General features: G+C 35.1%; 3 protein-coding genes across 3 annotated transcripts; 1 reads left to right on the top strand and 2 right to left on the bottom strand.

The window, feature by feature from the left end:
• Positions 1 to 258: 258 nt before the first annotated feature.
• Positions 259 to 7,527, bottom strand: LOC122599165 (probable methyltransferase PMT26). The gene is made up of 9 exons (XM_043771621.1): positions 7,426 to 7,527; positions 4,720 to 5,664; positions 4,164 to 4,313; positions 3,498 to 3,768; positions 2,930 to 3,040; positions 2,667 to 2,841; positions 1,956 to 2,228; positions 1,369 to 1,563; positions 259 to 776 (listed from the first exon to the last, which is right to left on the bottom strand). The coding sequence occupies exons 2-9, from the start codon at positions 5,626 to 5,628 to the stop codon at positions 548 to 550; spliced, it is 2,313 nt and encodes a 770-aa protein (XP_043627556.1). The 5' UTR covers positions 5,629 to 5,664; positions 7,426 to 7,527; the 3' UTR covers positions 259 to 547.
• A 14,280-nt stretch (positions 7,528 to 21,807) lies between these two features.
• On the top strand, positions 21,808 to 22,390 carry LOC122601189 (non-specific lipid-transfer protein 1-like). Its single transcript, XM_043773955.1, has 2 exons — positions 21,808 to 22,154; positions 22,237 to 22,390. The coding sequence occupies exons 1-2, from the start codon at positions 21,808 to 21,810 to the stop codon at positions 22,388 to 22,390; spliced, it is 501 nt and encodes a 166-aa protein (XP_043629890.1).
• Positions 22,391 to 24,169: 1,779 nt separating this feature from the next.
• On the bottom strand, positions 24,170 to 25,592 carry LOC122600338. The gene is made up of 2 exons (XM_043773046.1): positions 24,503 to 25,592; positions 24,170 to 24,411 (listed from the first exon to the last, which is right to left on the bottom strand). The coding sequence occupies exons 1-2, from the start codon at positions 25,451 to 25,453 to the stop codon at positions 24,403 to 24,405; spliced, it is 960 nt and encodes a 319-aa protein (XP_043628981.1). The 5' UTR covers positions 25,454 to 25,592; the 3' UTR covers positions 24,170 to 24,402.
• Between the last annotated feature and the right edge of the window lie 214 nt (positions 25,593 to 25,806).

The following is a 25,806-nucleotide window of genomic DNA, read 5'->3' as shown; positions in this document are numbered from 1 at the left end:
TTTGCTACCTGACTTAGAGGTGTGAGAGAAAGACAAGCAAGCCCCCAAAGGCACGTGTCGTTGGCTAAGCCCTCACTTAGGATGAAACGTGTGGGCCGCCTTGAAATAAAAAACCTCACAACACTGACTATAATAGCATATCAACTTGGTTTACCTTTCCTAACATATAAATGCATTACAAGTGTTTTACATTTTGGTGTACAAACATACACATTTTAATAAAATTGGTGCGTAAATCAGTTCCATGTGTTTAAAATCTATAAGAAACTAAAATTTAGATATATAAACCCAAATTGAACAGAACAAAATTCAAAAAATAATACACTCAAAATTTGCACGATTAATTCTGCCATGAAGCCCCTCTTCCCTAGCAAGAATGAATTCAGTTTCTGAAATAAACATAATGTAAAATACCCTAAAACCAAACCCAGCTCTACCCATATGTTAAAAACAAACTCAACTTTGGTACTTGAGTGCAGACACTAAACATCTTCTAATATACTATGATACACGGACCATATGGAAAGAATTACCAGTGAAATGACCTTTAAGCGATGGCATATGGGATTGTTTCTACCTCCTTAGGCCGCCACATGGATTTTTGAACACATAATAATCCTTCTTTGTCTTTTGAGTAAGTTAACCGCACTTCCCAGTTCATGGACCTCACCATGTTCTCTACTTCATTGATGACCTCTACTGTGTCACGCATAATAAGTTTCCCTTCTGGCCTCAATATTCTATCTACCTCCGCAACCAAAGCCGTCATATTGCACCTGTAAACATCATTAAGAATAAATGAATTATATAATTGTTCCATATAAATGGGCGGCTGGTAGGTTAACAGGTATTATACAAAAGACCTGTAAGTATAAATGAGTAAAACAAGTCAAAAGTCAACTGGAGTGTATTCAAATGTGTACAATGCAGTAAATCATTTTATTTATAAAGTGATCATATGATTAGGGTAGTGATAATTCATTTCTACAACTTTTAGCCATTCACAACAAATGTACATATTTTATTGCAGAGTAAAAAGCATGTATTGTTAACATATGAATGCGTTAACTATTTACCAATCAGCTTAAATGTGTTTTCCTAACCCCATTTTGAAATGTTAATATGTTAAAATTTGAGTAACGCAATTTAATCTAAGCATTAAATATACATGTTCCCAACTTTCAGTCCATGAGATTCATTTTCGGCTTTGATCTTACATTCACGATTTACCCATTTGACTCGTTAGTAATATATAAAAGTACAACAAAAATCAAGCCATTCGATACTTAAATAGGTCAAAATTATCACCCATAGTACTGAGTACCAGAAACAGAATACTGGGAAGGAAGGAATGACAGGCCTACTTACTTCTTTTTAATCTTGGAGAATAGATGATCAGCATGGAGAAGATCATAAGATCTTGGATATGTGCTGAATGATTCACACCAGTCATGATACATTCCAAATAGACCTCGCTCATAAATAATGGGTAGTGTATCTGGGGAATCAACTGGCACCACATTCATGACCCAGAGGTTCATGTCTTTTAAAGCAGCCGCAAATCTGCATTATGGCAAATTTTAAAGTACTTCAGAAAGGAAAGGAATGCAAACTATTAATTTGTAACCGATGCATCAAAGAAAATGAAATGTAAGCGTGTTTTGCAATGGGTTAACCAATATAAATAATCCGAAAAAGAAAACCAACTGATTAATAATGGGCTTCAGAAAATAGCTTATGGATGTGTTTCTGGTGTTAGAAGTTGTCATGACTAGATTATTGATTACTTCAATCAGGGTGAATTCTTCTAACTGGCGTTATTAATAGATAAAATGCCCAAAGTACAGTTTTGTTTTAGGGTAGATGGTTTGTATAAATGGATTTACAAGTCTCAAATCAAAAGAAAAGAGAGTGAACAACAGATGTTAATTTACAAACATAATCCTTTTGCTTACCCTCCATATATAGCTCTCATATCCATGACATTCCTGACAGTTGACCAATCTATCCCTAAGCCATTCATATACGACTTGCTCACTACGCGTTTCCAGTGTTCAAGGTCAGCAGAGAAATCCTCGGGTGCTGGTTTTCCATAAACACCAGTCTGTGAAGTCAACAACCAGTAAGGTGGTTTTTCCGCCCTTGATGGCCATTGTTCAGGCCACTTTGAGCCACGCTCTGGCGCAGCAACAGGTACCTTGTGCATGCATGTCTGCAGAGGTACGTTCCTACAAACATCAAAAACAAGATGTTACTAATAGAGAATAAGAGAAATAAATCAAGAATTGCCAATATACAATGCATAGCAGCAGTTTTATTAGATAAAAATAACTAGAGGTACGGAGGGTATTGAAAGTCCCTCAAAGTGTATCTTTGGCACATAAAACCTCGTGAAACATTTTTTACTTGTATATTACATTCATATTGAGCTAATGTAACTTCTGTAATCATATTTGACACTAACAAAATAACTAAATTATAGAGATAAACAACTTTTGTAATTATATTTTATACCTGACACACCAAGTGTCTATAAATTATCAAAAAAATATGGACAACATATACCATACTTTACCCGTAAAGTTAAGTTATTAGTTACCCAGCCCGCACATATTTCCATCTCTAATTGATCTGTTTAAGAAGAGATTCTGAATAAAGAACAGTACCAGGCTGCATTTGGATCATCAGATTCATTGCAAAGTGGGGGTTCATTTTGATTTCTTCTCTCATAACATTCATTAGACATAGGCTTCTGATATACAGCCACACCCACTTTATTGATCTTATCCTTGGCAACTGCCTTGACTTCCCAGCACATCGACTTAATTAATTTTGTCATTGCTGCCAAATGGAAAATAAAATATAACTATTTGGGTTCTGTAAACCACTACTTGTAAAGGTGGGAAACCTTATTGCAAAGAGAACATACCGTCCCAAATTCCAACATCTTCTGGAAGTTTCTGATAGATAGGAGTAGCTGACCAGACAAAGTAACCACCAGGTCGTAATAGACGATTCAGCTCTAAGAGAAGTTTACCACCTATGATCATGAATGAAAAATAACACTGATAAGATGTTTGGAAGAAACACAATACATGCATGGAAATAGAAGTGGCAATCTCAACCAATTGCTTATGTATCAGTAACTTACAGTTATATTTTATCTCCAACACGTCAAACGGGCAAATGTAACAAAACTTTAGCAAAAAAAAAGAAACAGGTTTGAAAGTTGTGCAAAGTGTGATTATGTGCATAAAACCTCCTAAAACCTTTTTATTTTAATACAAAAAAGCTGGTTGATAGATTATAAGTTTTGTAATAATATATGGCATGCCAACTATTGATAACTTAGATTAATGGAGAAAAGTGTTTTTAAGCCAGGCAAACTCATTCTGACCTATTATGCTAGCCACCAGTCCCTTTTTCCGCGTCTACATACGAATATATACTAATCTTTTTTTTTCAATTAGCTAAAACAAAAAGGAAGAAAGGAATACCTTCAATATGCCACGGAACTCTGCAGCGTGCACAGTGCACAATATCAAAGACTCTGGCAGGAAAAGGAAGTCTTTGTGTTCCCATTACAGCCGATAAAGCTGGTATTCCTCTCTCAAGTGCAAACTGAACCTGGGCTTCATGTTCATCTTTTGGAGCCAAAGACATAGCCAGAACATCTCTTTCAAAAAGATATCCTCCAAAGCTAGCAACCCCACATCCAACATCTAGTACTACACGTGATCGTTTTCCCCATGCAATATCAGGCACATTCTGTGGTAACAATAGAAAAATGTTAACAACTTCGTATTTCATCAAGAAACCAAATTTATTAATTTTATGAAGTCTTTCTTTTATAGATTTAATGAAGCTGGGATTGATAATGGAATCATTATTAACTCCACTGTCTTTTGAAAAAACTTACATTTTCCTGGCTTATGTTGCAATTGTAAGTTGACAGTTTTTGGAATTGTTTCATTTATGTATCTCCTTTGATCCGATAACATTTGTTTAAGTTATAGATAAATTAAGCAATATATATATGTTAGAAATTTATAAGTAAATAAGATGCATCTTCTATAATCTCAAACTTTCAAGTGAATGGCTAAGAGAAACTGCCAAGCAATATCTCTCACAATAAAATGTTATTAAGGTGATAGATGTATTACTTCCTGTATGAAATCAATGTAATGTAGGGCACCATGCTTAAACTGTGTTCCACCACCAGGAAACGTAAGGAATTCACCAGTAACTTTCACCCAGTTTTGGTGTCCTTTAAGTTCTGCCAACTTAGTGTGAGGAACATTATGGTACCATATCTGCAAAACAAAAAAGTTCCTTCGTCAGATGTGTATGATATGATGCTTATCATAAATTTATCCATCCACCTGCATGCAGACTTAGGACAATAATTAGCAATACATGGATACTGACTAGGTTTTAAATAGTTGTCTTTAAAACATCCAAAGGATTATGTCTCCAATCTATTATCTAAAAACTTTCAGTAATAAGCATCTTCCCCTTAATAAGTTAAAGACAACAAATATATGTTGCAAGACATGAATAACAATGATCAACTTATACTCTATGTTTTCATAGAGTATATTACACAAGGCATTGTTAAACAAAGACGCATATCTGTGTATAAATGCATGAAGAGAGGACGCATGGCATGTAATAGCAATCAACAGATAGAGTTAAATTACTCTAAAGAAGCTGGTATACCTTTTCCCTGCTTGTAGGCCATTCTATTGGGCGCTTGTATCCTTCAGGGAGAGGAACAAGGCAAGTTGGAGGGCTTTCTGGACAATGCCTTTCCCTATGTTCATAATGCTTAGTGGTTCGAAGGCTCTTAATTGCTTGCAAGTTATCAAGGCAGGGAATGAAATCTGGCCCAGCAGTAACCTTGCAAAGTTTCCATTGGTACCCATAATTGTTGTTATTATCATTATCAGGTTCTGGTGACTTATGCCCATCCTTTTCATTCTTCGACTCTGTTGCCTGAGTTGAAAATGATCCATTTTGAGCAGTTGTTTCGCTCAAAATCTCTGACTGGACCCCAGAAGGTAATACTTCAGATGAGGTGGAATCAACGTCCTGTTTGTCCCCCTTTACCTCCTTTTCTTGGCTTTCTGACAATGAGTTATCTTCGTCTTTAGATTCCTTCCCCTCAAAGTTTTCTGGCTCACCTTTTATTTCATTTTCATCTGTTTTAGTAAGCTTCTCTTCTTGGTTCACCTCCTTGTCACTTCCTGATGTCGTTTCATTCTCTTGTGTATCTTCATTAGAATTGTCAACCAGGCTGTTTTTGTCCTGTTGTGAACTTGCACCGGTATCTCCTTTTGTAGCATCCTCAGGTAAATCCCCAGTATTATCCTCAAATTGTTTTGAATTGCTGTTTGCAGGAGTTTCAGTCTGGTCATTGCTAGCATCGGTGTCATATGTCTTGGTGATTACTGTCCTAACTGGATCTGTACTCTTATTGTCTAAACTTTGAAGAGGAACAACAGAGGATGAAGTCATCATCCACACACCAACCAAACAGAGGGCCACGAAAGCCACCAGTGTTACTGTAGAACAGTAATTGCTGGTTGCTTTTCTTCCATCAACTTTCGAGTGTTTAGGCGGCGCCATTAGTAGTGATTAAATTAAGTCTTAAAAATAAGAAACCTGCCATTAAGCACACTATTTGTCAAACTTTTGGTATAACACAATGAAAAAGTTATGTATAAGAGCTTTGTTGATCCTGAGCACACACCCTAGAGACAGAAAGCATATTTGCTAAGAGGAAATATACAACACATATATACATGTGTATACACATGCTTTTTCTTTTTTATGAAATCTCTACAAAACCGATAATGTTATATATAAAAGCTTTGTTGATCCTGGGCACACACCTTAGAGAGAAAGGGTACTTAATAGGAGGAAATATACACGGCATATTTACATGTGTATATACATTCTAATTCTTTGAATAAAATCTCTACAAAACCACTAAGTACTCCCACCATCATAATGTGAGATGTTTATCCTAAATTTTGAGTTCAAGTTGGTCATTTTTGGACTCAAGATACTAACCATTTGTCTTAATATATACACTCGTGTGCTATTGTAAAAATTTTAATGTATCCTATACATAACGACCATCTAATTTTGGAACAGGGGTTGACTGTTGAGTAAATTATATTGAATAAAATAAGTCGTCATCATTTAATCACTCATTTTTTTATCCTTCTCTTAACTTTTTCTTTCCGTTTAATGGCCAAGTCTAGAAGACTAGGGTCAACAATCGAAAATATATAAACAAATAAAACATTTATATAAGAAACCCAAAATAAAAACTTGCAAGTCAACTTCAACTTTAGCAAGGATCTCAGTGCTGGCATCCAAATGATTATCAACAGCTACTTTAAAATCAAAATCCATAACACTTTGAATAATAACTCGACACTCTTAAGTAAGACTCTCAATATGTGACAGATTTATGTACAACAGCTAAAACACACACACAGAACGATAACTAAAGCTATAACCTAACCGCAAGTCTCAAACCCACAAGTAACCAACAATTCAACAAACTCTTGACATAAGTGACTTGGTGGGAACACCACCCAGGTTCGAATCCCTGCAAAAGCATATTTAACCAGCCAAGGTTTCTGGGGTCTCACCGCCAGGCAGCGTTGCAGGGTCGCTAGCTTGAGAGGAAAAATTCCTCTATGGGACTAAGGGGTTCCTAGGCATTTACCCTTTTGTTCGGTTAAAAACCAGTAATATACATTTTAAACTAATTTCATAATAACCTATAAATCCATACTAAAAAAGAACTCCATTTCCAAAAATGAAACAAAAATCCATATCAATATCAATACCACTACTCTCATATATAAAATGTTAAATAAATAAAAACAGCATATTTTCTGAACAATATATATATATATATATGTGTGTGTGTGTGAGTAAGTACAGTTTAAATTTTGACTTTTTTCTTCAACGGCTAATCCTAAACTACCCCGAAAATTCTTAAATTCACCAATGCTGGCTAGGGATTGAACCCTGGTCTCCTCCGAAAAAGTCAAAGCTGGAATGGCAGTTTAAATTTTGACTTGTTGGTGAGTTTAGTGTCGGCAGCAATTTCTTAGTATGATTGTAAATTTGTAATTTACTCGGGATATCTTCTAGATTACTCGTTTAAGCTAATTCGATTCAAACTATACATACATACATACATATACATATATATAATATAATATATATATATATATACACACAGTATAAGAAAGCAGCTGTTGTGTTGATCCAATGATTAGGTACACTACTCTTATAAAAAGCGGCAATAGTGTATATGATAATATGGATACAGATCTAAGGTTTAAAATTGTAGATTTATATATATATATATATATGTATGAAAAAAAAAAAAAGAGGTACCTGTGATTGATTGAAAGTAAGAAAGCTACCAGTGAAGAAGGATCTGAAGTAAGAAGCAGCTGATCATTGCTAATCGCTAAATAGTATTATATGATGATGATGATGATGATGATGATACGAGAATGTATTATTGGTGGTATTACTGTGAAGATGATAGGATGATGATTTGAGATTGAGATATGAACGTAAAATAGCTCCTAAGATTCACTTTCTTGTTATTTTATTCATTTGTTATTTTATTTATTGGTTTTGTTTATTTATTTGTTATTATTTTGTCTTTATTTTAGCACCAATAAACTGTGTATTGGCCATTGGGTGCTCTTTTTATTTATAAAAGAAAAAAGGTTTTAAAAGAACTTTTGGAAAAATTAAAAGCTCTAATTATAATGATGATGTCTTTGATAAAAGTTACCAAATTCACAACAACTCAAAGCCCCAAACAATTTAAACTTATTTCTATTTTTAGTTTTCAACATTAACTACAAGATTATCTAGCATTTTCTTACTTAGATTTTTTTTTTTGTTTTAATTTGTGTAAGATAATTTTAATTTTGATTATTTAATAATCATTTAATTTGTGATTTTTTTTTTATTAATTTGTGTAAGATAATTTTAATTTAAAAAATATGTTATTTTATCATACATTGTATGTAAATATCACTATATGTTTTTTGTGGTTTGTTACATTTTCTCTTTAAGTTAACTATTAATAATCATTTTATCATGACGTTGTCACTCTCATGATAAGATAGAGGTCTTTTATTCAAGGCTTTGCATTTTGGAGTAAACAAAACATTAATATTATGTATATGTTTGAATTGATATCAACTGAATTCTACTAATGTTAAAGGACCGATAATAACAATACTAGTTAATCAACCTAAGTTTAAACCCGAGTTATTTAATAAAATGTTGCACACAAAAATAATTACACTATTTGATACGTCATAATTTGATACGAATATAAAAAGATGATTAGGCTAATACAAAGCTTATGAAAATAAAGATACTAGATCAACTAACACATAATTTATAAATAATATAATAATACATATTATATTAACAAAAAATTGACATTTTTTAATATATTATATAAAAGAAAGTTTCCTATATTGCAATAATAGATTAAGAATTTTAAATAAGCAATTAATGAGTTATTTTTCTTTATAAATATATGACATCATAATTAAAATATAGTCTTTTGGAAAAATATATGGGCATGACACATTAGATTTTTTCTAAAAATATTTCCAAAGGACAATCCTTTTTTATTTATTATAGTAGTGCTTATGTCCGTCCAATATATAAGAAGTTTCAAAATATATTAATCAAAACAAAAAATTGGAATTTGAATATGACCAATATGACAACTTAATCAATACGAAAGCTAAAGAAAAAACATATGAAAATTAACTCCTTACAAATATTGATTACAGTTTACCCTTTTTTTAACTTTAGTTAAATAAAAAGAGAAACAAAAAGTATAGAGTATACAATTTGAAAAATACTAGTCAATTTATCAACAAAGACCATCTCGAACGTTTTAATTTTCTTCGGGTTTTTCCACTCCGAAACAGTTCATACATGCACAACACGGAGTTTTTGGTAGTCGATCGTAAGGGTTTTTTTTTATTGAATATATGTGAGAGTTTTTCTAGGTGTATATATAAAGATGATAATAATAATAAAGATTTTTTTATAAGATTTTTTTATTAAAGGTCGGTCATTTATTAAATAAATATTAAAAAATAGAGGATTAATAAAGAGAGTGTATTAGATTAAAGGAGGAGGACTAGAGACGCCAATTGTATACCCAATCTCTTTTTTTTAATTATATTATAGATAATAATAAAGATTCTAAACGAATTTAAGAAAATAATATGATAAATTCATTTATTATACTCCTTATTCATGTATGACGCCTATCAGGTTCATGTATGATCCGGGTGCATAAATCATATGATGTATAGTCCAGGTACCATTTATGTAATTAACCCTTTATTTCCCTATCAATAGGTGAACCATATGTTGGTTTGGATTTTCACCATATGCATTTAGTGTAGAGCATTTAACAAAGAGAAAATTAGTTAAATGATACTGGTATAAATTTTTTTGAACGGCAAAAAAGATATATTATATATATGACAAACGATCAACTAGCAATTTACTAGTGATCAATATACAATGTACAAAATCTAGAAATATACACACTAAACATAGACTAGATTCTTCTTAGAACTTTAACTGCTAAGGTTGCAAAAAGGTTGAAAAAAACTTATGTCGATTACAGGAAACCTAAGACATAAGAAAAAACCCCATCAACGAAGGCCAAGCCACCGGTTTTCACTTCGTGATGTTTTTGTTGCAACCCCAAACAAGTTCCAAGGAAGGTGAATAATACACCATATAAACAAACCAACTAACAATCCGCCAGTGGAAACACGACCCATTCGTCCCATGAAAGCTTGTTCTTCTTATCGCGAGAATGCAGCCATATGTAAGAGAAAGAAACAATCGAGTTGAAAATATTCAGACTTGTTTCACTTGAATTATTGTGAAGCTTATTGTTTCTTGAATTCCAGATGTGCCACCACCATATGAATAAAATGGCTTCAAGTCTAAGACGAACACTAATCCCATATATACTTCAAGTTGTCACACCAATTAAGAATGTTATCAAAAGTGTCATCAGGAATCTTGTTCTTAATCCACAAATTCAACATTTTTCTCGTATCATACGCTAATGGACAAAGTTGAAATATATGATTGGTGAATTCTGTACCATTAGAGCACAACAAACATGAAACCATAGTGATATCAATACCCTTGGCGAACAAGTTCACAGATGTGGGTAAACAATCTCTTCTAAGCCTCCAAACAAATAAGTTTATTTTTTTTGGGACTAGTTTGTTCCAACGAGTCTTCATTTTGCTCTTGTCAACAGTCAAGTGATGATCATATAATTGGCGAATCATTGCAACAGAGAAAAATGATTTACCTTTGAGATTCCACTTCCATTTATCATCCTCATTGACTTGCAGATTAGAAGGCAGCCTGCTCAACAGCTCTTCAAGCCAATAATTTTCGCGAGATGAGAGTAGAGGTCGGCGCCAATTCCAGTCCCAACTGTTATTTTTCCAGCAGCTACTCACTGTACAATCTTTATCAACATCAATGGCAAACAACCTAGGAAAGCTGGTAGCTAAAGAAGTCTCCCCGCACCAAATATCTTTCCAAAATCTCGTGTTACTCCCATTACCAACCTTACGACTAATACACGAAGATATCTCTGGAATGATCTTATGAAGCACCTTAATGGACTCGACAATCCTAAACCAGAGGCCACTCATTTTAGTAGTGAGATTTATAAAACAATCTGCCCCATGAATTGCAGCAACTACACGAACCCAAAGATTATGTGGCTCGACAAGTGCCCTCCATCTCTACTTATAAAGAAGAGCATGATTCATAGCTGTCAAACTACCAATTCCTACTCCCCCATCGTCTTTAGCGGCCGTGGCTAAGCTCCACTTTATCCATGCAATTTTTCTTTTACTACCAGCCCCTCCCCAAAAGAACTTAGATCTTAGAGCCTCCAAACAATTATTCACCTTTTTGGGCATACGAAATAAGGATAGAAAGTAAATACCAAGGGATCCAAGAACCGATGACGTGAGAGTCATCCTCCCGCCAATGGACAATAAATTGGCTTTCCACGAAGATAATCTCTTTTGAAATTTAGATATAATAGGATCCCAAGTATTAATTCGAGCCGAGCTACCACCAATTGGGATTCCAAGATATTTAAAAGGTAAAAACTCCGCCTTACGACCAGTTGAAGCGGCCATAAGATTCACCTCTGCCTCATTAACTCCAATGCCAATTATAGTTGACTTCTCAAAATTGATCTTTAAGCCAGAGATGCAATAAAAGAACCTGAGGGCTTTAGAAATAACTTCCAAATTTTCCTTTTTCCATTCACCCACAATCATGACATCTTCTGCATAAAAAAGGTGAGACAATAACACGTTATTAATGTTAGCACATTTAAACATACCGTTAGATACCAGTTTGTCGATAGCAACATGGAGACCCTCCATAGCAATAATGAAAAGGAATGGAGCCATAGGATCCCCTTGATGAAGACCACGACAAATAGGGAACTCCTCGGTAGGACTTCTATTCACGAGCACAGAAGACCTAGTGGAAGAGAGACACGCCTTTATCCAATCAATCCATTTTACCCCAAATCCCATCGCCTTAAGAATCCAGAGCAGGAACTCCCAAGACAATGAGTCATATGCCTTAGCAAAGTCAATCTTGAATAACATAAGACGTTTCTTCTTCTTTTTATACCAATCAATAGCTTCATTCAAAAGCAATGGGCCATCGAGAATTTGTCTTCCTTTGATAAAAGCAGTTTGCTCCGGACTGACAACATGATCAATAACTTTGGCAAGACATTAGCCAACAGCTTTGCAATAATCTTATATTGAATGCTGATCAAACTGATCGGGCGATATTCAGCCATGGTTAGTGGGTTGTTCACTTTCGGTATCAAAGAAATGAAGGAAGAATTGCATCCCGTAGGAATAGAAGCGTTAGTGTAAAAATCAGCCATCATATCCGAGATATCCCCTTTTAACACCTCCCAATGTCGTTTCACAAATTCAAAAGAAAATCCATCCGGTCCCGGGGCTTTGTCTCCACCACAACTCCAAATTGTTGCCTTTATTTCTTCTAAAGAAAAAATATTCTCCAACACATTACATTGCGCAGAAGAAAGTTTCTTATATAGAGCATCGTCAACAGTAAACTTAAGACCATCAAAACCTTTGAATTTCTTAGCAAAATTCTCTTTAAAGCATGCTTTAATTTCAGTAGGATCTGTTAACCAGAGCTCATTATATTTAATCCCCTGAATAGAATTCACCTGACGCCTTTTGTTGATGATTGCATGAAAGAATTTAGAGTTTTCATCTCCCTCAATGCTCCACTTAATTTTTGCTTTTTGTTTCAAGTCACAATTATTTTTATGCTCAAGCTCAAAGAGATCTTTCACGAGCTTTCGTCTCTTTTTACACAATTCTGTGGTATCCACGGCCTAACTAATTTGACTATCTATTAAAGCAATCTTTTTGGTAATGTTAGATTTATCATTTGACAACTTGCAATCCTTGCGCCACTTTTTAGTCTCGAGTTTTAATAACTTCAAAGTGTCTTTGAAGTGCACAAAAGCATTCGAATCCCGGTACCCCTTATTCTTTTTCAAGCATTTCAAGACAATGTCATTAAAGCCATCAGTGTCCAGCCAATAATTAAAGAATTTGAATGGAGAAGGACCATAATCACGTTTCCTTTGAGAGAATAACAAAGGACGATGATCCGACAAGATATCATCCAATGCGTCTAAATTAACATCAACCATCTCATCCAAAAACTCTTGGTTTGCAAGAAAACGATCTATTCGACTAGCTTTAGCACCATCACTGGAAAATCTTGTGAATTTATGTCTTCCAAGAGGAATATCAATAAGACTACCTCTATCTAAGAAAGTATTGAAATTAGACGCATTCACCATAGAAAATCCGGTTCCCATTCTCTCATTAGGACTTCTAACCGAGTTAAAATCACCACAAAATAGATAAAGGCCCTTGTGTGATTCCATGAAACCAAGAATCATATATCTTATTTTAGACACCTCACACAATAGACGAGTGGCACACTATAATTACAAGAGTTACAAGAATTTACAATTACATATAAGCATTAAACGAGTTCCAATCTTGCCAACTAACTGAGCAATTCCTCGTCCTATTCTTAAACTATAAGAAACTAACCGCCTTTATATCTTGAAAAACCTTATCAACCCTAATCGTATCGCCTTCAAATTTTTCTCATTCCTCACCATCCAAAGACACCAACATGTCACAAACACAATTCCTTTGAATATATTCCTACTTCATTTGTCAAGACACACATGTTTATCATTATCAACTCAGTCTTTTACCATAAAGAAAAAGAGAGGACAAACCTTGCACCACCTGCTCACTTTATGCCATATTGTCATTGCAATATCACAACCACATAAAATATGATCAATGGAACCTCTTCCTCTTCACATAAACCGCATACCATGTTATCAAAACAAAAATTCCTTTCTTTCAAGGCCACCATCGTGGGCAGGCGGTCCATTGAGACTCTCCACGTAAAAATATTGCACTTTTTCATGACCCATTTCGACCATTTAAACACGAATCTGTCCCTATAGTCAATGTCACTTCGCAAAAATCTTTTTACTCTCTTAACTGGAAACACCTCATTTTTGTCACCAACCCACTTCCATCCGTCCTTAAGGCTATTCAAACAGACCGACGACATGTGAACTGTCAAGTTGTCCCACTCATCCAGTTCGTTCACAGAAGAGGGAGCACGAGACCAGTTACAATTACTCCCAAAACAGTTGCTAATTACATCAACTCTTTCCATGACACTACACTTTTTCTCCTTTCCTAACTTAAAAGGCAATGGAAACTGGTCCTTTAATGGTTCATTGCAGGCCCATACATCAATCCAGACCTGATCGTGTTACCTTCCTCGACGAAAACCTTGAAGAAACTATTTAACCTTACCCCAGCAACTGAAATCTTATTTACAGCACTAACCATTGCCATCCAAACCCCCATAAGTGAGCGATTACAAGGCAGAGAATCCCAACATCTCCTCTTATTATGCAACGAGTCAATAACTAGTTTCCATAACGCCAATTGCTCATTCCGAAATCTCCATATCCATTTAATAAGAATAGCCAAATTATTGTCTCTCAACTTACTAAGCCCGAGCCCACCCATAGCAAAAGGTGATGCCACTCGATCCCAAGATACCCAATGTATTTTTCTCTGCTCACCCGAACCTCTACACATAAACTTCCTTATAATAGATTCCAAACGATTTAAAACTTTTTCCGACACTTTAAAAAGGGAAAAATAATATGCAGGGATGCTCTCCATGACGGCCTTAATCAATGTGATTCTTCCTACTATCGACACACAACATGACTTCCAAGACAGACACGGGACTCAAAAATGTTAACCAGGATGTCCCAGTTAACTACCCTGTTCATGTTGCCCCCAATCTTAAGACTTAAATTGTAACACCCCGCCTTACCACAACACAATATTGTACGCTTTGCCCGCAGTCTCACAGTTTTTTTCCTAGTTGCTCGGGCAAACTTCCGGGAAGGATCACCCATTTGGCATTACTGCCACCAAGCACGCTTAACTGTGGAGTTCTCCTCTCATCCATAGCCAATACGAATAAATCATGTTATGTTATTGTAAGACCAATGATGTCACTTATAACCAAAATCCCCCTTGTATGTTAGCGATGTATGCTTTCACACCCCCTCAACACAACTCAATGTCCTCATTGAGTTATGCAAGTGCGCCATACACTCCCGAAAATCCCAAGGGTTGCTTGGAGACCACTTGTAACACCCCGCTTTACCACAACACAATATTATCCGCTTTGCCCACGGGCTCACGGCTTTGTTTCTGGTTACTCGGGCAAACTTCCAAGAAAGGTCACCCATTTGGCAATATTGCCGCCTGAACACGTTTAATTGTGGAGTTCTCCTCTCATCCACAACCAATGCGCCCAAAACGCATTGTGTTATGTGAGACCAATGATGCCACTTATAACCAAGATCCCCGATATATTTGTTATTTTATACTCATTTTCCACAATGTATTTAGTTATTTTTGAATGGTTTTTGAGTCGTTTTCGTATACAATTGATGCGTTTATGGTATTTGTTAGTGTGTCAAGTTATTAACAGGTACTTGAGCGTGATTCTGGAGGAAACAACATTTTTGAGGCACAACAAGTGCTTACGGATGTTTTTCGAGGCACGAGACTGAAGATAGAAGTTGTTGGTTGTTCAACGAAAGTCAAAGAGCTAAGAGACACATTGCGCAACAATCTAAGATTGCGCAACAACATCAATGCAACAATATAAGTTGCGCCACAATGTGCTAGTTCCGCCGCAATGGAAGACAAATTTTGGGATATTTTTAGGGCAACTATAAATAGCTAGCAATTTCATTAAAAAAATCCCACTTTTTACTCTCTAGTCGTTTTTAGCATCTTTTGTGGGGTGATCAGATTAATCATCCTTGGAGATCAAGAACACTATTGGATTTATTTCGTTCGTTGTTTTCAATTTCTTGTAATTGGTAACAATAAATTCTTCATATTTGATTTGTTATTTCATAATTAATATGAGTGTCTAATCACTTTATCATCCATCTTGATAAAGTGAGACAATATGTAAGGATTGCACTATTTTTATTAGTTCAAAGTTGATTTCAATTATTGTTGTTCGTGATCTTGATGATTTGAGTCTTTATTGATTATTATTTTAATATTGGTGATATGTATGTTTGTTGTTAGTGGTACTAGTTGAACATATATGTGATTTCAATTTATTATCTTTAATCAGTTGTCATTAGTTCTTGGTATCATAGTGAATATCATTTTAATAAAAATAATCATTTTGTCAATGTGTTAATTAACGGTTGGTGGTACCATGTTGTCTCCACATAGATATAATTGTTAATTGGATAATCAAATAAACTAGTTCGTTAGGGAAATTGTTTTAAGCATCGGGGTACCGGCTTTTATAAAAGAACTGGTTAATTAGGTGATTGAAATGATTTTAGAAACGTTGGTGGTATCAGTTTGTGCTTTTATTTTATCACGATCATCAATGTCAACTTAAGTGGATTTGAACTTCATTTATGTGCAATCTGAACATGTTGTTGAGCGGATTCAAAGATGGATGCCTTTTGAATTATTGTTTTAAACAAAGCTATCTTTTCGATTAATCATGAGGGATTACTAACAAATTTACTAACTAATTGCAAAGTGACAATTCGGTCACAAAAACCCCTCTCATTTCTACTTGAACTACTTTATTTTAACAATTGCTTAACTTAGTCCTTGTGATCGACCTCGGATTTACCAAACTAACCTCGGATTTACCAAACTAACTATACTGCATACGAACGGGTATATTGCCTGTGGGTATATTGCCTGTGAGTGTATTGTAGTCGTCGCTAGCTGATCTGTGTTATAAATTTTAAGATTCGATTTCACACATCAATTCCCCTTGTATGTCAATGATGTATGCTTTCACACCCCTTCAACACAACTCAACGTCCTCGTTAAGTTATGCGCCATACACTCCCGAAAATCCTAAGGATTGCTCTGATACTTGTAACACCTCGCCTTTACCACAACACAATAATGTCCATTTTGCCCGCGTGGCTCACGTCTTTGTTTTTGGTTGCTCGGGCAAACTTCCCAAAAGGGTCACCCATTTGGCAATACTGCCGCTCGAGCACGCTTAACTGTGTAGTTCTTCTCTCATCCACAGCCAATGCGCCCAAAACACGTTGTGTTATGTAAGACCATTGATGTCACTTATAGCCAGAATCCGACTTGTATGTCAGCGATGTATGCTTTTACACCTCCTCAACACAACTCAACATCCTCGTTGAGTTATGCAAGTGCGTCATACACTCTCAACAATCCCAAGGGTTGCTCTGATACCACTAGCAACACCCCGCCTTACCACAACACAATATTATCAGCATTGCCCGAAGCTCACGGATTTGTTTCTGGTTACTCGGGCAAACTTCCCAAAAGAGTCACCCATTTGACATTGCTGCCTCCCTAAGCACGCTTAACTGTGGAGTTCTCCTCTCATCCACTTTAAGATACCTGCCATATTCCTGACGTCGCCCATTCCAACCCCATTGAGATTGATATTGAGTCCCGAACATATACGAAAACAACGAAGAAGTCTAGTAATCGTTTTCATATTCTCAACGGACCAATCACCCACAAAAGTATAGTAGTCTGCATATAATAAGTGTGAAATAATTGGGCCATAGTTGCATCCTATATCCCCTACAATAATGGCGTTAATTGATGAAATTCCTCGATAAAAGCTATTTACGTACTATAGTTGCATCCTATGTCCTCTACAATAATGGTGTTAATTGATTAAATCCCCGATAAAAGGAGCTCGCGCAAGAACATTTGAGGTGTGCCTCTTACTGAGAGCTACCATCTCAGAGTTCCTCCGAAATTACTGGCATTAAAAATTTCACCATTATCACCATATTTCAGCACTAAAGTTACTTATAGTTTTAGCAATTTTAGTAGTAGTTACCATTGTCATTTGAAAAGCTTGCTGTAACAATTTCCGATCAAAACTCAAATCACCAATCAAAATCAGTTTGTATTAATTAATAAATGTATTAGACAAAATTTATAAGTCACGGGAAGTTGGTTTCTTAATCAAATCTCGTTTCAAGTTTGAGTTCGTATCAATTGTTCGAAAAACTTCTTTGTGAAAAATCCACATGTTAGAATTTAGTTTTGCAAGTTGTTCCAAGTTCGTTGATGTTCGTTTTAGCCAAGTAACAACACTCATGAAGTTTCGTTACAGTTCTACCTTTTGCATGAAAGTTAGGGGGTGCCTCTTTGGGGGGTTTTGGGGATTGGGAATGAGAAAGGTAATAAAAAGGTATGCCAAAGTAAAGGTAATGACTGGTTAGAACAAATTGAGGGGTGAGGTAATTCCTTCAAAATCTCTGCTTTTTTCTTCTTCTCCTTTTTCTGCCTAGATTTTTTTTTCTCCTGCCGAGACTTGTTATAATCCACCACTGCTACTCGATATCCCCCCCAAGAGCCGTCATCTGACATCACCTCAGACACCACCATCCGTCATCTCCGACAGCCGCCATCCGACATCACCTCCAGCAACCGCCATCACCTCCAACAGCCACCAACACCCATCCTCCTTAACGCCCTCACCAGCCATCCTCCTTCGGAAAGCAAGTTCCACCACCGCCAATCAACCACGACATGAATTCAATATATATTGGGTGTATGCGTGACTTTTATATCTGTATATATGTGTGTATCACATATGGGTATGTATATATATATATATATATATATGTTTGTGTGTAGTTGTATGGTGGCTGGAAAGATAATTGTGATGGTGGCCGGAGATCAATTATTTTGATGGTAGTTCTGTATAAGAGAAAGAGAGGAATGAGTTGTAAAAGGGCGTGAACCTTTCAAAACAATAATCAGTGAGTTGTAAACATATATATTATAACGATAATAATTGTGTGAGGTCGGATGGCGGCTGTAAACATATATATAAAGATCAATTGTTACTGTATTTTCAATTCTGAAAAGCTGCAGAAGCATACAACATGCATAGAAATTATGTTGCGTATATACTGGCATTTCATTTATATTATTGTTCTATGTTCTATATGGAGGAATAACAACACCAATAATTACCGACTATAACCAAGCAACTTCCATTTGATGATAGTATTACTTAGCATTCCTTTGCATTCCCTTTCCCATTCCATACGATGATAGTTTTAGCATTTTCGTAAGATTTCGATATAGTTAACGGGCTAATTGTGAAGGGTTCAAGTTTGCTCAAGTGGCATTATAGTTAGACTGAGGTCTAATCTAGCCTTGTTAAGAAGTGGAGTCGTTATCGATTACCGCAGTAGCTAGTTTAAGTAAGACAAAGTAGCTCCTTTGGTGCAAACTCATTTGGTGTTCTTTGACTTTGAAGTCAACCTTTAGTTAAAAATCACGTTACATGCAATTTTAGTGCAATCTCTTTTCCAATTTGTAAATTTCAAGTTTTTACGACCGTGGGGTTCAAGTCTTATTATCGTTGCAGGTTAAGTTTTCATAAGAGAGACATTTTGTAGAAGTAAATGTTAAAACTTAAAATATTAGAGAGGGGTTATCTGCTTTATAATACGAGAGAAAGTACCCGTGCGTTGCGACAGTGAGATGGTGGGGGTGATTGGTCATAGGAGGTGATAAGTCATAGAGTGTGATAACTAAATGCTTTAGCCGTACGGGCTCCGCCTTCGGATTTAAAAATTCGTCGAAAGTATATCGAATGACATCTCTAATTAAAGAGCATGGAATTTTAAGAACACCCATATAATTTTACTAATTTACCGATATATGGTTTTTGAGATTAAAGATTTTGAATAAATTAGAGTAATAATGCAATTTACATATATAGACTTTTTATTTTTATAATAGAACGTATTATAAAAATAAAAAATAAAAAAATTTATGAAAAGATGTCATCAAACGATACAAGTTTAGGCTTAGAAGTTATAAGGTACTCTGAAACTTCAAACTCAAAACGTTACAATATGAGGCGAAATTTATATTCTAAAAACGTAGCAGGTCTTCGGGTTGTTTTACCTCTCTAATATAAGGAGGATGTTATCAAACCATATGAAAAAGTTATACTGATTTTTTATTCTTTATTGTATTTTTTAAAATAGGTTTCTATTATAAGGAATAAATTATAAATAACTATAAAAAATAATAAAAAAAAATTTGAAAATTTTAGTTGTTCATGGTTCTAATCCTATAACAAAATAATAATGATATATATAATAATAAATGCATTTTTTATCAACTATTTTTCTTGATATACCTTTCATCGAAAAAAAAAAACTATTTCTTCATAATAAATTTCATATCTACCGAACTTAATAAATGAAGTATAAATAAAACTCTAAAATTCTTTACAATTTTTTTAGGGTGAATTACATAGATAATAGCCGAAATATATACGAAATTACAGTTTCGATACTTCACATGTACGACACGTGGCTTGACTTAACGGTCAAATAGTCGGCCGTCAATGATAAGTATGGTAATTGTAATTTTCAACAACAATTGGTATATCTCGTATAATTTTTAAATTCAAAGTATTACCAATAGAGTTTCGAACAAATATTGATATTCGACAAGCCTTGATCTGCAGCGGAAGACAGATTCTTTTATACTGTATGTATTGTTTCATGATCACATGGATATTGTTTGTGTTAATGCTATTTCTCGTCACTTTTATCAATCAACGTATTCACATTTCTTTTTGATGCTTTATCAAAATCTAACAATTCAGTAAGATTGGATAGGTGGTTAATAATTTTTTTAGAGACATAGTTCAAAGGTAAATCCTCATCTCTTGCAAAGCTAAAAGTCCTTTTCTATTATTCAGATAAAACCTGAAAGAATCCTCTCTACATCGTCATAGTAAGGCTAAGGCTATCTAAATCTAAATTTTCACCATACACCGTCAAGATATTGAGACCCAAAATATATTGATTACGACATTAACTGTTTACTTTTACTTTTCTATTTTATGCTCCATCTCTTAACAGATATGATCATATCCTCATTCCCTTCTGTTGATATTAACTTTTCTAGTTCACATTATCTTTTTTTTCTTTTTACGGAAAATGTTAGATATTGAGACAAAGCCTCACAACTCCCGTTAGACAACTAAAACCAAAACCTCATTGGCCTATGCTCACAATTTTATGAATCATCCAAAAACACTAGATTACAAAAGAAAAGATCACATTTTACTCGAGGCATAAAGCAAGTTTCTATGGAAGATGATACATTTTCATAACTAACTAAAAAGAAATCGTATACAGATGACAAGTGACCATTCACATTTATCTCAATGTATATGTATGGCTAAATTACATGTGACCAGTGTATGATATACATGACAATATATCTATATTTATACAATATTATAAAGCAAATAGCATCGGTCTAAAATTTTAAGTTTCAACATTACTTATTCAAAATGTCTCTCCTATCTATTTTATATTTACCAAAAATAACTATAATGCCCTTTCTCTCTCCTTAAATCTCAACCATTCAATTTTTTTTCTCTCTTGTGCATAAATTATTTTATTTCTCTAATTTATTCAAAAACTATTATCTTAAAAACAGTATATCGATAAATTATAAAAATTATATGGGTGTTCTTAAAATTTCATGCTCTTTTGATTAGAGAGTTCATTCGATATACTTTCAACGAATTTTTAAATCCGAGAGCGGAGCCCGTACGGCTAAGAGCGGAACCCGTCAGGTAAATCACCCCATCTTCGTCACCGCCACCACCACCATTACATCACCACCCCACCATCACCGCCGCAACGCGCGGGTACCTTTATCTCGTATGAACTGAAAGCTATAACTGACGTTTTACATATCTCTTCTGGAGATGTAATATATGTTTTTTTGTGGACATCATATCGTTTGATAGTTACATGATCACAAGTTTCATCGGTCATCCAAAAATTTAACATGAAATAGTCACTATTTACTCAACACTACTAACACTATAGTTTCACTATAAATTTAGATCACCTAGCTAGCACATAATAACAAGCAAGCATTCTATCTTGCATTTAATTAGTAACTAGTTACAGAAATACGATTGAATATGGCGGGTGGGTCTTCTATGATGGTGCTAGTTATATTGGTCATGGCTATGAACAATGCAAGTTTGTTAGTGAATGCAATTTCTTGTCAAGATGCCATAGCGCGAATGTTGCCCTGCCAAGCATTCTTGATGGGAGTTGGCCAGATTAGCGTTCCATGTTGCCAGAGTGCTCAAAGTTTGATCAAAATAGCTAACACGAACCCTCAAGAACGAACAATGGTTTGCCAATGCTTAAAGCAAGCTGCAACTATCGTAGGGATAAATGTTGCCCGGGCTCAGCAGATTCCCCAGCTTTGTCATATAGATCTTGCTACTAGTCCAATCAACCTTAACGTCGATTGCAACAAGTAATGAGAACTCTCTCTAGCCATAGTTAGAGTTATTTTAAATTTATTATTATTCTAATAACATTCCTTTTGTTACCTGCAGGTTAGACACTCCAACCCCACAAAACTCACCACAGAATGAAGCAGAAAAAATGAAGCCAAATAAAATTTGGGGTCCGATTATTGCTCCACCTCCAACTCGTCTCCCTTGGGATCCCATAGTTATTCCAACTCCGGCTTATTCACCACAGAATTAAGAAGAAAAAATGAAGCCATAAAAAAAATAATATTTTATCTCTTGTTCATTCTTCGCATAGATTGAATGAGAAAATATACTACTATAATGGCGTTGGTGACTGCTACAAATAAATGAAATAACCGTTTGTTACCAGTAATTAATCATTTTTGTGGACATCATATTGTTTGATAGTTACATGATCACAAGTTTCATCAGTCATCCAAAACATTAAACATGAAATAGTCACTATTTACTCAACACTATTAACACTATAAATTAATCAGTTAGACGGTGTGTTAGTCAAAGAGTGCAAGTTAGAACTCAAAAAGACACAATACCCAGAAGTCGACCACGTACCTTGTGGAGTAGCCTCCCCAGTATCAAGATGAGGAAAAAGGTCTAAGACCTTAGGCCACCAACCATCTATTACTTCAATTCTTACGTGTATTTCAACGATCGAACCCTTCATACATAAATTAGCCACCACTAATAGTAGTCATCAACACATTCCTAAACAAGTAAACAGAGCCCATTTCAAGCAAATATAACATCTGGCAGAAAAGCTAAAAATTGTAGAAATAGGCAGGCAGTCCTCTCCCGCCCAGGATATTGACCCCTTTGTCAACTGGTAATTTCTATCACCTAGACTATCATCTAATTTTGGATCAAACCAAAAATTTTGAAGTGTTTAATTAATCAATATCACCTCAAAAGAGTCTTTTATCTCATTAACTATGACCTGCATATCACAAAGACCAATTCTATCGTTTACCAAGACATAATATATATATATATATATACACATTTGAAGTACAATTCTAAAGAAGAGCATGAATTAATTGTCTAATACTAAAGTGTACATCCATCTAGGGCACGCCAAAAGCTAAAGTCAGTTAGCATACACTTACAGGAGCCAAGGTATATACACAGAAATAGCTGTATTCAATTTTTAAATCGACACAATTTTCAACGGAGCAACAACGAGCACCTTAACGGAATGTTGAGTAGAATTATAGGCATCATAACTGCACCTTACATGTTCCCCTAAAGCAACATTAAACCTTTAATAAAGATCTAGCAGGGTCATAGTGACAAAATGCATCTAAGAACGGCTGAAAGTCATCACCTTTACAGAATATTCATTCTCAATATATCAGATTTAACAACATAACCTTTGCAGAAGATAGGTTTCTAGTCAAAATCAAGTAAGTATCTCGTAAAAAGCAATGGAACAGTTATCATGAGTCATGACAAGCCCCTTAAACCATTATTATTCAGAACAAACTATAACTGTAATAGCCAGATGTCAACTAGAAGTAACAAATACCAGTTTTACCATTAATTAATTACCTAAAGTTACTAACTTAAGAGGAAAAACCAAATTAACGAAGCAATCTATAGGTAGGTGTTGTTAAAAACCCAAGGCACTTGAGGGAACGGCGGTGAGCTCCTCATATCAACTTATTAAGGAACGGAGGAGCTATATCATTGTGTGTATAGAAAAGAAAGCATTAAGTAAAAGGCTACAGATATATGAAGCCTTAAGGGAGATAAAATATTTGCTATTTCTGAAAACTACCAGAAGCATATATAATCAGAAACCACAAAGATATCAACAATTCTGATTTCAGAGTACAGTTGTCTGAAATTCCCGTAAAATTACCATTTATACTTCTTGATACACATTTTCTCCAATATCTTGACCATTACACTTACAAAAAGTCCTTTCGGTGCAAAAATTTGAAAGCGAAAAACTGCAAATTCTAAATAAATAATCACATAAAAGTCACACCACCGATTCTCCGAAAAGCATGCATTAGAGTTTAAAAAAAAAACCCATTGTAGAAAAAAAGAACAATCTAAACTCACTAATACAGAATGTACAACTAGATTGAAGGGAATAAATTTTCCACAAAAGAAGCTTACATTCATACAATAACACGTTTTTGTCACAAACTATAATCACAAAGAACGCTACCGAAACACGCAGTCCATTCCCGACTAAGATCATCCCAACTCGAATCATACACCTTAACTCACCTACAAGCATTCATATTAAAAAAGAAAAACAAATTAAATTACGAAAATCACAAGAAATGAAAAAATTAAAATAGTACCACAATCCACTCACCTGCTTCGGGCCGCTCACAACATTACTTCCCCCCATTGGATTAACCTTCCCTAACCCCTGTTCCTCACCACCATTACCTACTTTTTCATCATTAACAACTTTACCCGAACCATCCATCTTCACCGACCCATTTTCAACAACAGAAACCCCGGAAACCTTCCCATTTACAACATCCACATCCATCACCACAACCCCACTATCTTTATTCTTACCATTACTATTATTCTTATTCTTAGTATTATTATTGTTATTATTAATCCCACCAACACCCGCCGCCCGTCCACTTTCTTTCAATTCAACGGCATTCAACGCTTCCACAACCTCATTCGACCCATCGACTTTCTCCTTCACAACAACACCAACCTTCTTCTTAGCAACATTTCCACTACTCTTCTCCTTAACCATCATTTTCACAACATGATCCAACGCCTCCCTAGCCCGTTTCTTAGTAAACGCCGCCTCCTTCGCCCTCCTCTCCGCCTCCATCGCAGCCGCGACCTCCGCCTTACTCATCGACATCGCAGCTATCTTGCCAGCCGCAAGTAACAACCTAGCAGCATTTCCATCAATTCCTCTACCCTTATTCCCAACATTCAAATTTAGAACAAGTGACCCGGGGTTTAAACATACCGAACACGGGACCGGACCACGTGCATTACCTCCTAATGGCTGTGAAATAACACAATTTGGGTGTGATGAAGAATAGCATTTAAAACATACCACGGCGTTTTCTGGTGGGGTTTTTTCGAACACACCGAGACACGACGGGCAGAAACATTGTGGGTGGAGACGGAGGACGCAGTTGGTGCAGAGACGGCGGAAGTTGCCACGTAGACGGACATTGTGAAGAAGCTTTTTTTCCTCGATTCCACATTGACCGCAGACTGTTGGGTGTTGTTGTTGTGGCTGTGGTGGTGGTGGTGGGTTTGAATCTTGAAATTGTTTCATCATATTTTTTTGTGTTTTTTTTTTTTTTTTTTTTTCAGGTGGTGATTTGTTGGAATTTTTGGACAAATTTTTTAGGGTTTTTAGAGAAGTCGAAGAGGGATGAAAGGACCGGGTTGAAATGATAACCGGGTTTGGAGTTTGAGACTACTACTTACTTGGTCAATGAAACTAACAAACAAAATGGTTGGACTTTTGAATAGATTTTTTATTATTTTAAAAAGGACAATGACCGAATGATATATTGATACATATTTGAAGTTTAAAAATCCGATGTTGAGTTTAGAGTTTGGATTAGTTTTTTTTTTTTAACGGCAAATGTGAAGTATATTTCAAAACTAGCAAAACGCTCAAACGAT

The sequence above is a fragment of the Erigeron canadensis genome, chromosome 5 (genome assembly GCF_010389155.1).
Source record: "Erigeron canadensis isolate Cc75 chromosome 5, C_canadensis_v1, whole genome shotgun sequence".
Classification (NCBI taxonomy): domain Eukaryota; kingdom Viridiplantae; phylum Streptophyta; class Magnoliopsida; order Asterales; family Asteraceae; genus Erigeron; species Erigeron canadensis.
The sequence above is the reverse complement of the archived record's forward strand: the minus strand, read 5'-3'. Positions and strand labels throughout refer to the sequence as shown.